Here is a 19,422-nt window from a genome sequence, read left to right on the forward strand (position 1 = left end):
GATACAGTTGCCACATTCAAAGGACAGGATGTCATTCCGAGGGACCTGGACAAATGGGGATGGTAATTTCACGAGAAGTGAAACAAGATCAAGTGCAAGGCACTGCAGCTGGGTAGGGACAGGCCCTGGTTCTAACACAGGGTGCGGCATGAACAGATGGAGAGCAGCCTTGGGGTGAAGGACTTGGAGGTGCTGGGGGATGACCCAACCATGGGCACTCATGAAAGTCAAACATGTCCTGGGCTGCATCCAAAGCAGCGTGGGCAGCAGGGAAGGGAGGGGATTCTGTCCCTCTGCTTTGCTCTGGTGAGACCCAGCCTGCAGTGCTGCATCCAGCTCTAGGGTCCCAGCACAGGAGGGACATGGACCTGTTGGACAGTCAGGAAGAGGGTCACCAAGACGATCAGAGGGATGGAGCCCCTCTCCTATGAAGACAGTACATGTTGTTCAGCCTAGAGAAGAAAATGCTCTGAGAAGACCACAGAGCAGCTTGTCACTTATAGGGGAGCTGCAAAAAAGATGGGACAAACTTTTTAGCAGGAGTTACTGTAAGAAAGTACTGAAAGAAAGTAGATTCACACTAGACATAAGGAAGATATTTTTTATATGGAGGATGTTGAAACAGTGGCCCAGATTGCTCAGAGAGATGTGGTAAATGCTCCATATTCAAAGTCAGGATGTACAGGGCTCTGAGCAACCTGGTCTCATTTGAACAGGTCCCTGCTCATTGCAGGGAGATTGTACTAGGAGATCTTCAAACGTCCACTGCAACCAAACTTTCTATGATTCTATTAAATAAGATAGCTAATAACTCAGTTTATTTTTCACTCACTAAGTATAGTACATACCGTCTGGGATTAAATACTCATTTCTGTCTTTTTAAGTACATAGCCCCAGGCTGCCATAGAAGAAAAACAGAACCAATACTTCTCTTCATTCTCCTGTGACTAAGATCTCAGATACAGACTGCAGTTGACCCTAGTAAGGCCCTGTCTCAGAGCTTCTAGAACCACTCATAAGCCCTACAGATATTTTAGAGACAGCAACTTGCATTACTAAATGCATGTATCCCTTAATGGAAAATATTATGTCAGACTCTCAAATGAAAGAAACTCATTGTGGATTTCTTCAACAAGCATGAGACTTTCACTTTGCATAAAAAATGTATTTGTATGAGAATTAACGTCATGTTCCTCCAAATTAATTAAAAGCTTGAAAGTTGATATATCTATTATTTAAAACAAAACTAGTAAAGAAAAATTACTGATGGCAATCCCATAATTTTTAGTACAATTCCACTGTTGCATTTACTAGATGCTCCTTTTGTTTGACTTCTACAGTCATGAAGGTGTCAAGGCTTAATCCTCAATCCACATCAGTGGGAGCTTGGCTTAAAAGAAATTTTGAGGCATTCTGGAACAAGCAGATGGAGAACACATATTTTTACTGAGTTTTCATACTCATAAATTCAAACTACCAAAAGGTTAAATAACTAAGACATTGAAGAGAAGTGAAATTAAGGGCTCAAAACTGGTAATTAAATTAAGAACATGTGTGCAGCAAAGAACTTAAAAGTAAGTAAATAATAATGGAAAAGTCTAAATTTATAAAGCCTGAATATTGGAGACAGAAGAGAATTTCTATGTGAGAGGTAGTGCTCATAATTCTGCAAGTCAGCAGATTCCTGGTTGCCAATACATTAGTTTAGAAACCCACTCTTCCCCTTTACATCTTTTTGATATGACCTCTGATACACACTTATTATTCTAATCATGCTTAAACAGCATGTCCTCTTTTTATTTGCATTTTTTAAATAGCAGGCAAAAAATTGGCCAAAGGAATTAGAGGAATTCATATGATAACATTAGGGAGCACAAGGATTTACTTTGCTGGTTTTTTTTCTAAACACCATGGTTTTGAAAAAACTTAGGTGATCAGTTTCATCCATAAACAGAAAAAGGAGGGCACTTTAAAAACTCTTCTTGATAAGTTGTAGTGACTATCCAAACTAAACTGGAATCAAAGTTTGATTTGGCTTCAGCAGTGATGTTACATTAGGAACAAAGATATCTTGATGCTACAAACTTGTGAAATATTTAGTGAAGATTAACATTACAGGTTTAAAACTAGAGTCCTAACCTCTAAGAGATCTTTAACAAAAGGAAATACTTTTGCACTTACACTATTAGAGGAAAAACACACAAAAAATCCCACCAACTGAAGGCTATCAGGAATTGTGAATTTTAAAAAGAAAGAATTATTTGAAATAATTTTTTAGTGAATCTCATCTTATTCAGACTCCTATCATTTACAAACTTCATAAATCTCTTAGCTTTCTTACTGAGTAATTATATCCAATCTGGGGTAGACTGGGATTGCTGTGGGAGTTTGTATGCAGTATTATTGTAGAACGCAGAGAAGAGAAAACAGATATTCTTTTAAAAAGCAAAATACTTATTCTCCTACTACATCCAGACAATCAGATGTTGTATCTACATTTTCACTTGTGGACCTTCCAGCTGCCAGTCCTTCAAAAATGGAGGCTTTGCCACTGAGCTGTTTCTGTGGAAAATACAAAAAGATCCCTTTTGGATATAAGTAATACAGTTAAAAACTGCATTGAATTTCAGAATTACATATTTTTTGCTTATAATGCTATCAGTACTTCTTTATTAACACTTCTAAACAAATACACAAAATAATGTAAATGAAGTCTTTCAGGTACTTGGCTATTGGGCAGTACATCAGGAGTAACCAAATAATTTACTACTCTGTGTATCTGAGCTCTAATAACACGTGTTGTCTTTAAATTGCAAGCCTTCTATTCCTGTTCTCTCTCCTCATGTGTCCTTGCCCTGTTTTGGTTTTTTTAATATTTTATTTTAGGTGGTTTTGCTCTGAAAATAATTTTATTAGAATTGTCTGATTTTACATAATTGGTTTATTGCAATTTTATCGAGTTGGACTGTGAACAGAAATATAACTAAAATTTTTTACAATCATACCAGTAGAGTTCTGGGCAACTTAAGATAGCGAGAACATCCAAAAGATAGATTTACCTATTACTTTGTTCTTACTGCAACATTTTAAATCAAGAGTAAAAATCCAATGTTTCCAATCCATACCATCTAACAAATCTTCTTGTGGTGACAAAAGGAAATTTGTTGGGATTTTAATTGATATGGGCTGAAGAGTAAATATTTTTATGGGGATAGTGAATGACATATGCAATGGAGCAGAAAGTAAATTAAATTATTATTGCATGTCAGACACAGATTTTGATATTTTTAGGTGATTTTATTTTTCTTAAAGAATAGCATTAAATTGCTTGTTCCTGAGAGCTTTGTTTCTTCTTCCCTCACAAGACACCTTTGTTCCATCCATCATCAACTCTTGAAGACAAGTGCTAAACATTCTCTATAATGTACTGACACCAAAAGACAGCCAATACAACAGAATTGACTTGGCCTGGATCAGACACAATTCCTGCTGACTTTAAAGATGGTATTTATCTTCAAACAATTTTCAAATATTCATGAAAATAGGAATTCCAAGGCGTAGAAGTGAAAACCTCATTATTCTGATGATACTGGGAGTTCAGCAACTGGTTCTAGTGGGATCAGGATTTCCTTAAGTGTCTGTTGGGCCAGGCACTGTAAGGTCTGGAAACCTACAACTCCAACTGAAGAAGTTTCAGCTATTTTGTTTTCCAGCATATCCAAGAAGAATATCAGAAGGACAGCATACCTTCCTTTCACTAGCCAGTCACAAAATCCAACCAATTCGTGGACAATAAAATCATCTGTCATATACAAACTGTACTAAAGGAAATCTCCCCCTTTCAGCTTCAATGGAAAGCCCCTCACAGACACTACTATTCCTTGACCTGTACAGGTTTATACATTACTTATGTTCTTTGTTGTTCATATTTTTAACAAAGAAATACTGAGTTAGGAAGAAACTTAAAATGAAGCTAAAGCCATTAAGCATGTAAATACATAGTCAGAATAGCTGTACCCTGTGCTGGGATCATGCCCGTATTTAAATATTCATGCCTGCCTTGCATCCTCTGTAGGGAACTGCAAGAATATGCTGTCTGAAGAACAGGGCATCACTGAAAAATATTATGGAGAAGAGAAACAAGAATTCTGCCTGCAGTGTACAGCTTGAGTAGGTTATAGCTAAAACAACAAAACAGGGCATGCAGAAATAAATTGTTGTGAAAACTGACAAAACAAACACAAGGATTGTATTTCAGATTCAAAACTAAATTAAAAAGCCATCCAAAAACTTTAATAATTTAAATTTTTCCACCTACAAAGACCAATACTGATTTTAAAAGGAGATCTATGCTTCAATTTTATGTAACTAGAAATTCTCTCAATGAAACTAGCACAGCAATGAGTTGTGCCTTCTCTCTGAGTTTTGGGAACCTCTGAAGACAAGCAGATCTGATATTTATCGCTACAGAGTTGGACAGCATTACAACAAAGAGCTGGATTTTCCTACTGAACTTCCCTTTTTGAGAGAAATCTGCAAGGCTTTCATTGTCACGAAGTTACGTATAACAAGAACCCAGTCAATTTTTAATATCTTTGGTTAGGATAAAAGTTGCAAACCCACTCACCCTATAGTCATGGAAGTGCAGCCTCTGTTACCTAAAAAAAGCAAGACCTATGTCCCCAAAGTATGACAAGAATGAAATGGTTCCTGTATGTAAGCGAAATAGATCCACTCAGTAAAATATTTCAGACTTCGAAAGTCTACTTCGTTGATCGGCACTATATATTTATGATTGACATATAAGAAACTGAGCTGAACCAAAAACTTCATAACAAAATTCACTTCACTAGGCCAAGACATAATTTTTCTCTATGCCAAAATCACACATTTTTATAGACAGCTCAGGTTCCACAGCTGTTACAGTGACATTTATATCTTCAGTGTGTTACATGGAAGTTTGTAAATACAACTGCTATCCATTCTTGGCTTTGAAGTCCTAAGTAATACTGGGGAAGACAGCTACATAATTTCTCTCTCTGACAGATATTAACTATGTTACCTAAAATACTGTCTCTGCCTACTTAAATAGACTGTCCTTAGTTGCACGTAACGCATAGGGGTTTCAACTCTAGCTATACTGTTGCTAACTCTGGCAGTGTGGGGTGTTTGATGTCAGGGATACTTTTAAAATACTCATCTACATTATCATGGAAACTCAGGTATCTAAATTAGGAACACAGTTTTGGTGGTCTCTACTGTAGTTGAAACATAGTGAAAGAAGACCTTGCTGCAGAATCATGTGCCCCATTTCTTCATCTATCTCCTTTAGCTGCTTGAAAATTTCCCCAGGAAAATGTTTTCTTCTGATGCCTGGAAAGGCTGACCTGGAACAGAGACTAGGCAGAGCAAAATGAATAAAATAGGTATTTATTGAGAGGATACACCTTGGGTAGTGCAAGAGTCCAGCTGGGGCTACACCCAAATCCAAGATAGATCTTGGTCACTTTTATAACTTTTGGTTCATTACATATTGGGGTCAATTGTCCAACCCTAGCCCCAGGTTATGAAGTCTCAGCCCCCCTGGCTTGCCCCCTTTCCCTTTGCTGTTGTTTATGCTTTTTGGGTACTGGTTGTCCTTGACACTCCAGCTGGGAAGAGATTGTTTTGTGTAACTACCCTGTGAAGAAACCTTACTAACACCTAACACGCAGTTTCAGAGTTACACACTAAGCAGCAGAGAGTCTGAAAAATCAAAAAGCTAAAACCCAAGACATCACTTCTTGCTAATGACCGCATGGAGAGTCATGCCACTAAAAGTTAGAAAAGTGCCACTGCAGTGAAGATGACCAACAGCACCCTTAGGGTGCTGCACTAGGGAGAGCACTGCCAGCAGGTCTAGAAGGTGATACTTTCCTTTTGACAGGGCTCATAGGACATATGTGGGTGCTGGGACTAGTCCTGAGCTCACCAGCACAGGGCAGTCATAGACATACCAGGAGGAGTCCAGCATTGGGCCACAAAGATCATGATGGGACGGAGCACATTTCATAAGAGGCTGAGAGAGCCAGGACTTCAGCTTGGAGGAAAGTTCAGGGAGACCTCATCCCCATGTGTAAGCACCTGATGGGATAGAAGGAACAAAAGGGAACAATACTTCCCTCAGAAGTGCCCACTGATAGGAGTAGAGTCAATGGGCATGAACTAAAACCCAGAAAATTCCATCCGGACATGAATTAGGATGATGGGCAAACACTGAAACGGGTCTCCCAAAAAGACTGTGGAGTCTCCATTTGAACATTTTCAAATTGTGATGGAAGCTGTCACAGCCAACCTGCTGCAGTTGATCCTGCTTGAGCAGTGGATTGGACTAGCTGGATTCTGTAATGCAAGAAGTCCCTTTCAACCTACATGAGAAAAACCACATTAATTTTTTGAAAGCTATACACATAAAACCAGTATGAGTATCTGCCTGGCATGACACTACACTGTGAATGTAAGCCTAATTGTCTTTTTCATTGGTTTCCCACCATCATATCAGACTGAAATACCATGGGAAGGAGTTAAAGAGAAGACACTATTAAAATTAACAGCTATTAATATATATAATATATTAATATGCAAGCCTGGCAGGGAGCCCCCATCTTCTCTGGTAGAAATCTCCTGCAAACATTTCAGTCTGCAGCTGACAGGAGAGCCAAAACGGTCTGAGCACTATGCTCAGAAGACTTTTTTCTTGATGGGACAGAAGACAAGCCAAGGACAAGCTGGGTAAGAACAATGGTGAAAGAAGAAGGATGTTCAGTTCTTTTCAGGACTGTGGTATGCCTAAAGGATGCTCAAGAATGATGAAGGATTTAAAGCAGAGATAGTTAATAACATCCAAAATTACTTCCTTAATTTTGTCTAGATTTGTATGTTTCTTCATATTAAATAAAATACTTCTGTTCTTATATAGTTCTGAAGATATATTTCTTTCTTCTCTGGCATGATGCTAGGAAGTGGTGAGGCCACACCTTGAGTGCTGTGTCCAGTTCTGACCCCTCAGTTTAGGAAGGACCTTGAGACGCTTGAGCACGTCCAGAGGAGGCAATGAGGGTGGGGAGGGGTCTGGAACACAAACCCTGTGAGGAACGGCTGAGGAAGTTGGGGTTGTTCAGCCTGGAGAAAAGGAGACTCAGGGGTGACCTTGTCATTCTCTACAACTGCCTGAAAGGTGTTTGCAGTCAGATGAGGGTTGGTGTCTTCTCCCAGGCAGCAGCAGACAGAATGAGAGGACACAATCTTGAGCTGTGCCAGGAGAAGTTTAGGTTAGACGTCAGGAGAAATTTCTTCACTGAAAGAGTGATTGAGCACTGGAATTGTCTGCCATGGAAGGTGATGGAATCACTGTCCATGGAGATATTTGAAAAAAGATTTAGTGCCATGGTTTAGTTGATGAGGAGGTGTTAGGTCATAGGTTGGACTAGATGAATTTTAGGTCTTTTCCAACCTAGTTCATTTTGTAATTCTGTGATTCTGTGAAATGCACACAAGCAACATCACAGAATCAAACAGTTAAGGTTGAAAATGACTTCCGAGATCCACATTCTGAAGATGAGGAAAGTGGAAATGCTCAGGTTACTTCCAGCATGCAGGAGCTGAGTATTACCCATGAGTTGGTGTAAGCTAAGCTGTTTGGCCTTATTTCTCTGAGGATATAGCAAATAAACAGCTTCAGGCAAACAAGGTTTCCAATGGTGCCAATGGCAGCGAGCACAGACATGATGGTGCAGCTCACCTAGGCCATGGGAAGAGCAAGAACATAAGTTTTTTGCAAATGCTGGGAGGTTGCTGAGTAACCATGCAGGCAAAGGATACCCAACCTCTGTCAGATGTCTTTGGGGTGAGCTGACAGTTGACATGACATTTAAGGAAATTATCCCAGTAACAGCAGCAAATGAGGCAGAACAGTTTGTGGTGAATGGAAAAGTTGGAAAATTCTTAAGACCAGTGTGTAGGAACGCAACAGCATCAACCAAGCCATTATAAATAATTCATCACTTGTCAAAAACTTTGAGGATTCTTCTTATTTTCCTGAGAAGTATGGATGCAGGTTTCTTTCTTTTTTTTTTGTTAGAACAGTGACAGTACTGTATTTTTCTGCATTCTGTGAAGGAAGTGACAGAATTGTAAGCTCAGCTTTATGTAACAGAAGGTTACTTCTCTCACCAATAACATGCACCATATTTATATCTTCAAAAAAAAAAGTACAGCATATCAGATAAACAATTCATTTTCTGCAGAAGTACATCCTGTAGTTTTCCATTTTGGAAATAGGACTCGAGACAGAATAGCAGAAAATTGCCAAAGATATCTACTTCTCACCGGGGACCAAGCCATGGCAGAGATTTATATCACACTCATTTTCATGTAGAGGATGGCATTTACATATGAGTTATAGCCTTGTCACACAAGAGCAAGAAAGTCAGCAACTAGCTAAATCCTCACTTGTGGGAGATGTTTTGCTGGCCTGTGGCACTTTACCAGCAGGCAGAAAAGGGGTGCTACAATAATGAAAAGACCTCATTCTTTCTGTACCTTGATAAAGCTGTGCAAGAAAAACAATGGAGCCTCAGAATGCACTGGTGCTCTAAATCCTCACTTCAGTGCTGGTATCTTCTCTGTTCAACAGAGTACCTGCAGACAGAAAATGCTCCCTCCACACTCCTGAAGGAGTCATCTTTAAAACAACCTACAGCTTACAGGGAGAAGGTAGGGTTACTATTCATGGTACACTTTAATAAAAAATACTTACCATCTTGCTCTGCTCCCAATGCACAACAGTAGCCATATTCTCTTAAAAAATGTAGAAATCTTTGTAAAATCTTTGTACACTTTCATAACCCAGGAAAATCCCTTTCAAAACTAGGACAAAGGTATCTGACGTATGGGACTCAGAAGAAAACAGCTACAAATGATCAATGATTGTCATGATTTATGTTCAGGTTGCTTGGATTTTGGATTGGGGCCTGACCAACACATCAGGTCAGATGATGCCATCCTTATTCATACGGGTAATGTTGTTATGAACAGACCAGCTGGATTGCTAGACTAGCACTTAAGCAGAAGCAAATATGGCATAGGATTTCCTGGGGATTAATGACTGGCTGAGAGTCGATGATAGCCTGAAACACAGGCAGTCATTAATCTTAATCCTCAGGAAATGATGTCCATCAAGGTCATTATTTCTGTAATAAGATAAAAGCAAACTAAAACCTAATGTCATATATTTATATTTTTAATGAATCATGATGTCTCAGCTGCAATGTAAAGCTCACATCACATTAACAAGACATCCTACACATTCACCCATTAGAGTGGCTGAACTCTTATCTTCTTAGAAGCTTTATGCTGAGACCAAGATTTTGAAGGGGAGAAGCCTTCTTTGTCTAGACTGCTAAATCCACAGCATGACTGCACACCTGCCTGAATACGAAGAGCCAAATATCCAGCAGCTCCTCAGATATTACTCATCTGTCAGGGGTGGGCTGAACACCTTGCAAGCCTACTGATTCTGGAGAGTTTGCAAGTTGGCTTTCACAAGACAGCCACAAGCCAAAACTACATTTATGTGAAAAGTGAAAAGGAAGGACAGGTTCACAAGCGTGTGCGTGTAGTAGTATATGGGGACTGCTCTGTTTATCCACATCTTGTGGAAAATAAATCTTTCTCATTTCGTATTATCCTACTTGCAATCAAGTGCATTTTTAAGATGCTTTCAATTGCGGTAGAGGTTAGTTCTGACTACACAATGAATTATTTAGAAGTAAATTTGATGAGCTGGTTTTCTATAAATACACTGAATGTTAATGCAGTAATAATGATGTGTAGGTCAAGCTGATCTTTAGTAGTCACACAGCCTGTTTATGCACTCTATGCTGCTTCTGCTACCAAGAGGATGCAGATGGGAATTCTTCTGTCACCCTTGCAAAATCCACACAACTCCAAATGACATTGCAGTGTGCTTTCTGATGCCCCCATTTCCCCTGCAATTATTCAAGGGAATGTACCAGTGAACTTTATTACTGACTTAAAGAGGAAAAAACCTGGATCTCTCAGCAGCAGTGCAAAAATTAGAAGTGTGACTTCTAAAGGCAATATTTGATCTAGAAGCCCTCAAGAAGCAAGCACAGAGCTCCCAGACTTTACCATGCTTTCCCACTTGGCTGTGACAGCTGCAGTGCTGCTGGTGTCTGATCTGACTGATGGACCCAGCAACCCAGAAACACAGCAGGTGCTGAAGAAGCCATCTTATGGGAGAAGGCTGACAGAAGGTGGTGCAGGTGAGTGAGATCCAGTGTGAGAAAGGCAAAGAAGTACCCGCTAGAGAAATGCAGAAAGAGGAAATGTACAAGGAGGAGGATGTCAGGAGTAAGCCCAAGTGCAGGGGTTGCTGGAACCCCCGTGTATGTTGGCTTTGATAAACGCCTTTCTAACATTTTTTTCTTTGAGAGTGGCACTTTTTAATGCTTCCATAAACTGTTCCTTTTCCACAAATCCAACAAATTATACAAATGATGTTTTTTGACCTATTGATCTAAGGTCATAATCTGGCAGAAATACTGAGGAAATTTAAGCTGACTTAAGTAAGACTGAAAATTTTTGTAACATCTTTCTGCTATTCCTTTAAGTCTGCTATTCCTTTGCATCAAATTATTTGGAAAAAACCCTTAAGCCTCACAGGTCATGCAGCAGTTCTATCATCATTCATTACATGAGTGCAGCACAGTTAATTTTCTTTGTTTACACAAAATTCAAAACTGTTGAGATTTTTTCAGTAGAGGAAAGGACATGTAAATTGGAGAGAGCCACATGGGCCAGGCACCAGGTAATGCTTTACATTTCTAAATCTCCCCAAATAATGGTTTATAGAGCAAAGGGCTGCATTTCTCAGACACTTTTAATAAATACTATTTCTTTTAATTTGTAATAATCAAATGCTATCAGCTTAAAGAAAATATTTAGCTGGCAAAAGACTCTTAAAATAAATATGATGCACTAGTTTGCTTCCTCAATGCCATTATACATAGATTAAAAACACGAAAACATGGGGAGAATTTGGTAGGTAGAATTCATACAGATCCAACTAGATAATTAATATTATATACAGTAGGTACCCACATCCATTTTTACACATACTTTTTAAGTGAATGTAAGATTAAAATACAATAACATCCAAATCTATCAATTAGTATTACCTGCCTTGACCAGACACAGTATTTACATTAAATGAAAACACCTTTTCTTTCACGGAAGTTTGCAAAATAAGCTGCATACAGAAAAATTAATACACACACTTAAAAGCTTAAAATCTCAGAAAACAACATGAGTGTGTTCACTGGAGACATTCAATACTCCTCCTATTTGCCTTCCAAACTGCCTGCAGTGCAAAAGATCTTGAAAGTCCAGTCTCTGTACAAATGAGGAGCTGCCTCAGAAAAGGCTAATAATGTGTGACAGAAACATGGATGCATTTAAATCAGATTTTTCATACAGTCATAAGTCTGTTGATGAAAAACTGAAACCAGAGTGCCATGGTGCAAAAACAAATTATTGAATGAATTGCGCTTTCATGCTCTCATGAACTAAAATTTGAATTCTGTAAAGTCAGCAAAGGCTTGAAATACTGGCTTCTTTGTATATAGCAACTTCAATATCTGTACATACGTAGGCTATTTTCCAGCAGTTTTTTGGCCATTTCTTCATGAAAGTTTTGCATTTAAATAGTGTTTAATATAAATGCAGGTAGATTCTTTTTCCCCTTTGTAAATTTAAGTCAGTGTGTTAGTTTTTACAAAATGTCCAGATAATGAAATGGCTACTGCCTTGCACTTACTTGAAGGCCACAACATATTTCTATTCCCATTTTTTAAAAAGACTATTACTTCCAGGACAAATGTACGACTTTGGAAAGGAAAAAAAATCTGTAAACAGAGAAGCATTATGTGCAAAGAAACCTGGAAGAAAATGTTACTGGATTAATTTAAGAAATATTTGTGCATTGCAAACATTTCTATCAATCCCCATTGATCTCAGTAGTTTTACTGCCATAATGAAAACCAGGATTGAGTTACCTGACAAACTTCATTATAAGTAATAATTATAAGTAATAACTAATTTTCAGAAGTGTAGGGCTTTTGTCTCTACCAAGACGAATTTCAGATTTCAAACCCCTTTTGTCCTTCACTGCCCTGAAGGGGAAAGCCTTGGGATCACACTACACAGTTCAAGCTTACTACAGCAGAAAAGTAGACAGGTCTGAACACTGAATAAGGCATGTATGGGAAACGAGTGAAATAAACTTGAGTAATGGAAAAATACCTGAGAGATTATCTTATTCTCAATTTACATTAGGTTCAAATTGTGCTCCAGTCAACAATTCTAGCTTTCTTATAGTCTTCAATCTGTCATGTATGCTCATGTGAAGTGCTATATATAGTTTTTGGTCACTGAAGTTTGAAAGATCTGCCAGTAATATTTTAGGTCTCTTTAGTACTTCTCTATTCCTTCACAAGTGTTAGTTCTTGAGACATCTATTACTGCAGCAAGACAAGTCCTACAGACACACAGACATCAAATAACACAAGGCCTTGAATTTTTTTGGTTCTTCTCCTAGAATCTGAGAATCAGATCACTCCACAATTACAAAGCCAATATGGTTTTCCTGCCAGCTTCTCAGATCAAAGCAGTGGTCTTCTTGCTAATTTGTCAACGAAATAATAAATCACACTACACTGGGATAAAGCAAGTAAACCATTTACATACATGTAATACAGAGGTATGTTGGCTGCATTTTTATTAATGTCAGCATTAACCAACCCGAAGTCAAATCAACAGAAGTTCATTCTTTTCTGCAGTGCACATGACAAATAATCCACTATTTTGACATTGTTTTAGAATAAATTCAAAACCAAAGAGGAAAGCAAACAAAAATCTTTATGAAAGTACCAGATGATACAGTTTGTGTAACTTTTCCATTGCTGCTGACACTAGAAGAGAAGAGAATCAGTAGTTATGCATCAACCAAGTGGCCAGTTTTAGTTTCACTGCAATGAACACACTTCCTAAGTTGAATGTCTTGGTGGGAGTATGTCTATCACACCATGAAAGTACAGAACTCTCTCAGAAAATCCAAACACACTCAGAAAAGACTGATGAAAGTAAGAGAAATGTAAAAAATAGTTTTGTGGAGAGAAAGGAAAAATAAAGCATTTGTTTGCTTTGCTTTTTCATCAGGAAAGAAAAAAAATTATTTGGCATACCTTCAGCAAGTGGGTCAAGTGTGTGAATCATGAGCTGGAAGATGCTGTTCCTCATTAGACTGTTGTGGAGAGATGCAGAGCTTCCTCCCCGCTGGAGACGCGGCTTGGTCTACAATAAAAAAATATGGTGAAGAATTCAGGGGTTTTTTGTTGTTTCTGTGCAAAGATGTCTGAAACAGTATGAATTAATCTCACACCTTACTGCACAATGAAACATTTTGAAGTACTGCCTATAGCAGATTATGTTAAGCGACAGACTTTATCACTCATTGCCATAAGTATAGACAAATTCTCAGGAGTGGATGGATTGTCAGAACAGTCATCAGTCTCCCAGGACTCAGGGAAAAAACATGGCAAAAGAATCCTGCTTTGCAAAAACTCATAAAGTTAAGAAAATGAAAACCTCATACTTGCATCAGGAAGAATTAATAATTTGTTTCTTTATAGAACCTTTTGTCTGAATCCCTGAAGGAAGTTATAATTACTTCAGTACATTGAAAGTATGCATATGATCAAAACTATGGAGAAAAGGGGTGGACAGTACTTTTTTTAATGGGACTCGGTCAGAAACATGCTCCTCACTTTGGCTCAATCCACTGAATTCTCATGGCAAAAAGAGACTGAGATTGTGGTAAGGCAGTACAGACATCTACAGCAATGAATCCAATTTACAAGCATCTTTTACATGCTTGTAATGAAATGTAAAACATAATCTGAGATTCTGTTCCCCATGCAATTGCCTAGTACCACAATCAATGCACTGTATATATCTCATAGAGTAAGACTGTTCTGTGGCTGTTTGTTTCAATGAAAAGGATAGTGAGAGTGCACAGCCTACTGACTAGAAAGACCCTGAAATCCAATTAGAGGGGGAAAAAACCAACACTGAAGAAAATAGTATTTGGCAATAATACATGGATTAATCTTTGGTGTCATACACATAAAAATGATAAATTATATAAACCAATAAAGAAGATTAATTCACTGCTTTATGTTTGGAAATACATTATTTAAACTCTATAGCAGCACAGGAGGAGAAAAATATCCCAGTAATTTAGAATAATGTTGATGCATGCCAAATCAATGTAAGGCTTGCCTCATGTCCCTCCTGAGAAAAAAATGCTCAGATGCAAAATTGCTGCCTACCGTCAAGGTTTGGTCATCTTTGTCTCCAGCATTAGGTGACTGCATGAATGGGAAAAAGAACAAAAAGAAGTGTCAGATGGAGCACACAGGGCATGGAAAGGCAGCAGAACATGACACATGTCTGTTCCTATGAATTCTATTGTGATAGATTTTTGAACCACTAAGGCATCCTACTGATCGAGTAAATCAGAGTAAATTCACACTGCAGTGTGCGAGCGTCTTTAACTCTTGTCAGTTGCTTGGACTGGAACTGTTGTCATTTCAGGGCCTGGCACAGCAGCTGGGCTGCAGATCACAATGCTCACTTCATACAAATTACCCAGGGAGCCAAACTCCCTGCACAGCAACCAGTTTGAGTGAGTGAAGATGGAAGACTAAGGGCAACACGAAACTCAGGGCTGAGCAACTGATGCACAGGAAGCCTAAAAAGGAGTAACTTTGGTATTTTGTAGGCAGAGACTAGGCAGGGAAATGAAAAAATGTGTTTCAGTTTAACCACTGCCTACAAATTACCATTTAGCTCAAACTGGCAGCTCTGATTAAGGGCAAGCAACATGGCACACACTACCCTGCCATGAGGAAAAATGAGACCCTGAATGGGTGTTAAATTATTTTCTCCATCTCAAGAACTCTTCTTCAATGCTATGAAATACACAGAACCCAAATGACATCAAAACAGTTCTATGGAAAAAGCTCTCTCCCATTTAATGAAACACAGTTTTTGGACACAACATCAACAGCAATTTTTTGGACATGCCTGTTGGGTTAATTAACCTTGAAGGTTAAGTGCAAGGCAAGCAGCTATGAGCAAACGCTGACGACAGAGTAAATCCTTTATGTTCCATAATAAATACAAGAATAATGAGAATCAAATTTTTTGTCAAAAGTGTACTGCTAGAGCTCTGACTATTAACTCAAAGAAAAGATAATCAGACAACAAAAACATCTTTGTTCTAATAAAGGAACTACCTGCTACCTCTATAATAAATCTATCTTTGTGTGAGAAAATAATAGGAAAAAAGTTTCATGCTCTATTGAAGAAAGCTATCACAAAAAGAACTTTGAAAGGAGTAAAAATAAAAGGAAACAGAAAGAAAAAACAAAACATGTGTTCTAAAATATAATTTTAAAAGTAGATGCATCTCAGAAAATGTTAGCCTAATGTGCACGTATATATGGTTATATACTATACATATTCATGTGTCTTACAGATACAAACCCACACAAATGAGCAAATCCACTATTTATATGTGAGAATTTTGAGGGACCTTCACAGAAAATAATCCATCTCACTGCACAATTTGCAAGAAAGCACAAAAGGACAAGCCAGGAAAAGCTTTTATCGTCTCAAAAAAAAAAAGCAGTTTAGGGTAGTTGAGTCCTAAGGATCAGTGGCTATAGTTACAGAAGTAGTCTGTGATAGATGGATGAATGCACAAAAGTGGAACTTGATTAGAAGTTAAAAAAAATTTGTAATTTGGAATGTTGATTTTCTGAAGATAAAAAAAATTTCTATATTCTAATTTTTAATATTGAAAGATATGAGAATGTATAATTGATGAAACTGAGTAAATTGTACTTTCTACCTCACAGAGGTCTGAAGACTATCACTTTTCAAAATTTCATGTCGAAGGAAACACTTTTCATATATTTGAAAAAGAATGGGATGAAGCTAAATGAATGCATAAAAACAGCGAGTTGGTAATTTGCACCATATAATTTAATTAGTAAAAGATAATTATATAAAAAAGAGAAATAATAATGAAACACATTTTCCATGTGCATTAAGGAAACAGAAGTGTGAAAGAATTTAATTATTTCCAATACAAACTGGGGCATACACCATGAAATGGATGTTTAAAATTATTTTTCCACATTAGTCATGCAGTTGTTTCTGAGTTTAACTTGCCAGTCAAGTTATGTTCTAGCAAAAATATTCAGGAAAAATTAAAAAACAGGAATGTTAACAATTGTTTGACATTCTGGTGATACCAAATACTTATATTTCCTGGATTATATCCTGGACTAACAATAAAAAACCACCACCTTTCAGTGGAGTCTTAAACTATGACAATGAAAAATTCAGTTGTGTTGCTGTTTACAGTATTGGATGGCATTTTGTCTACACCAGAATGGAAAATAAAACTATTTTACTCCTGTTCACAGCAAGTTTTGAACATGATCTTTGCTATTTAGTTTTGGTATCATACACTGCATGAGAAAATATCTTAAAGTATCATTTTTTCTGTGAGGAAACATTGAATATTCAGGCATCTTATACTGTCTTAATATGAGACAACGATTAAAAACTGGTCCAATTGGTGGGGTTTCTTTGCACTGAGCGCAAGTACAGTAGTTTCACGATTATAAGCCGCACTGAGCATAGGCCGCACTTCCAGGTGCCAGTAACTTTTCCTTCTTTGTCCATACATAAGCCACATCGGATTATAAACCGCACATTACAATACAGAGTGTGATAAAAGGTATCTATTCTATCACCATCTGTTGAGGGTAGGGGCAGTGATCCTTATCTCAACAGCAGATACTCTGCTAATGGGCCATCCATTGAAACCAGGTGGGGCATTGTACCTTATCTTTTCACAACCCATCCTTCCTCCAGCGAGTCATTTTCTGCTAATGGCCCATTGAGTCCCACTGTGTGACTGATAAAATTACTGCATCCCATTGGAAATTGCTCCAGCCAGGGGGAAGAGCCCAACATTTCTTACCAAGATAAAAACAGAGGTTTTGGGACACTAAGGGAGCCCCTTTCTCCACTGGACTCCAGAGGAAAACCGGATTTCTCCACATCACCGCTGGACCTCCGGAGGGAAACTGCACCTTCTACATGAGCACTGCTTCAACTGAATCACATCTGTCACTGCAGGAGGATGCAGCCACCATTTAATCGGACTGCTACCAACACCCTGCCTGACTTAAGGGGTGTCAGGTTGTACTCTGACTTTGTCAGGGTTTGGAGTTTGTTTCTTTGTAGTACTGTATTTCTATTTTAATTTCCCTAGAAAATAACTGTTATTCCTAATTCCCATATTTTTGCCTGAAAGCCCCTTGATTTCAAAATTATAATAATTTGGAAGGAAGGGGTTTACATTCTCCATTTCAAAGAGAAGTTCCTGCCTTTCTCAGCAGACACCTGTCCTCCAAACTAAAACAGCAACTTTTTGTTCTTTGTCCGTATATAAGCCACACCTGATTATAAGCCACACTTTGGGTTTGGACCAAAATTTTAGTAAAAATGGTGCGGCTTATAATCGTGAAATTACTGCACTGTATTTGTGGACACACACATCAGTAATATTTAAGAGAAAACACATGTTTTTTGTAAAGATAGGTTTGTTCTTAAATTGTGGCAACTATTGCATGATAGTTCCCTTAGGACCAGAAAGAGATGAAAGTTCCATGTCTTATACAGTACAAACATTTCTGAAGATTTTACTAGTAAAAATTATCTTTTGCAATTATATGCTTTAATTTCTTCAAAACCATGAATTTATTATGATTCTGCAAAGTGAAAAAAAAGCATTCTAGCATACCTTTTTATTCAAAAGTATTTGGGGCACAATCCATTCTTGTGTTTTTATCAGAATTATAAAATCATTAATCATTAGACAAATCACTAATTTTTTTTAGAGAATTCAGTGGAGTATTTTTTTGTTCTCCCATATCCCATGGCAGGAAACAAGGATTTGTCCATCCTCCTGCTGCCATCAATGATAATTTATTCAAGCTTGCTTCTGAAAGTCTAAAAACATTTTGTTTCAGGAAGAACACATAAAAAATGTGTACTTGCCATGGAGAAATGGTTTCTAGTATTCTTTTCACACATCTCTCTTTGTCAGTGACCTAAGTTCATCACTGATTGAGCCTGACAACTTCTTTGCCTTGTTTGGGAACACGTGTTGTTGAAAACCAGGCTTCTGAGTAACTCATGCAAGAGGTGATGGCTCACTAAGTGCCTGGTGAGTCTCCCAGGGCTTTCCTTTGACATAAAGGGCATCATGACAGCCAGGAGCAGAATCTATAAAAAGCTCCAGGTACTTGACACCCAGCATCCCTGTTAAAAGGGGATGGCTAGTAACTTGAATCATCTGTTAGTCTGTGATTCACAGTCAGAATCAGAGAGCTGACACTCTGCAACTTGAGCAGCTGTTGCTCTAATTAAAGCTTCCATGTTAAAGGTTCAGTAGTCAGAAATAATCAGTGGACTGGACTGCCCATTTTCTTCTAACATGAGAAAAGCAAGTTGTTAAACAAAAGCTAGTAAAAATGTAACTCCCTTTCTGCAGTGTTGGGTCACATCTCTTTTCTGCTTGATAAATATTTTCCAAATATAATAATGAAAAACTGTTATCAATCAATCAGTCAATCAATCAATCAATCAATCAATCAGCTTTTCTAGGAATACCGACATTTAGGGACATTACTGGTTTGCAGTGTGGTTCTGAATGCAATATGTTGTCTCCAGTTATTGCAGTATATGAGCCTAGAGAGGAATTTGTATAATTGTCTCAAGATTCTTTCTGGCACAGGACTTCTTCTGCTCTCTCTTATGCCTGCTTTAAAAAGTGACATCTGGACAGAGCAACTTTACACTGGCAGTGAGTCACCACTTGTCAGTCCTCAAGTAAATTACAGAAGATAAGTTTTCTTGGAGCACTCTTCTAGGATTCTCTAATCTCACACCTAAGGTCTCTAGGGTTTTTTGCTAGACTGAACTGGAGAAAAATGAGATAGATTTCAAATGCAGTCACTGAAGTCAATCTAGTTAACCTATGACATTTTAGTTAATTTCTAAAATCCAGTATGCTAAGGAGTAGTAGTAATGTACTTGGAGTCGAACTGTTCTGCATTTCTTTGAAATTATATGGTAAGCCAGGTTAAGACATAACTAAAATCCTGGCAACAAATTCAGCTAGGCAGAATTCAAAAATAAGCCTTATAAGCTTAGTGA

The 19,422-nt window shown here is 37.9% G+C and overlaps 1 protein-coding gene across 7 annotated transcripts in view; it reads right to left on the reverse strand.

The window, feature by feature from the left end:
• The window catches only part of SLC24A2 (solute carrier family 24 member 2), a 118,133-nt gene that overhangs the window by 44,901 nt on the left and 53,810 nt on the right, over positions 1-19,422 (reverse strand). For 6 of the 7 annotated variants that reach the window (XM_033085418.2, XM_033085420.1, XM_033085422.2 and 3 more), the window contains exons 3-4: positions 14,451-14,489; positions 13,305-13,413 (exon numbers count right to left, since the gene is read on the reverse strand). In XM_033085418.2, the coding sequence (XP_032941309.1) occupies positions 13,305-13,413; positions 14,451-14,489 (148 nt within the window). The remainder of the gene's footprint in view (positions 1-13,304; positions 13,414-14,450; positions 14,490-19,422) is intronic. The other variant, XM_033085421.1, reaches the window with a different exon arrangement.

The sequence above is a fragment of the Catharus ustulatus genome, chromosome Z (genome assembly GCF_009819885.2).
Source record: "Catharus ustulatus isolate bCatUst1 chromosome Z, bCatUst1.pri.v2, whole genome shotgun sequence".
Lineage (NCBI taxonomy): Eukaryota > Metazoa > Chordata > Aves > Passeriformes > Turdidae > Catharus > Catharus ustulatus.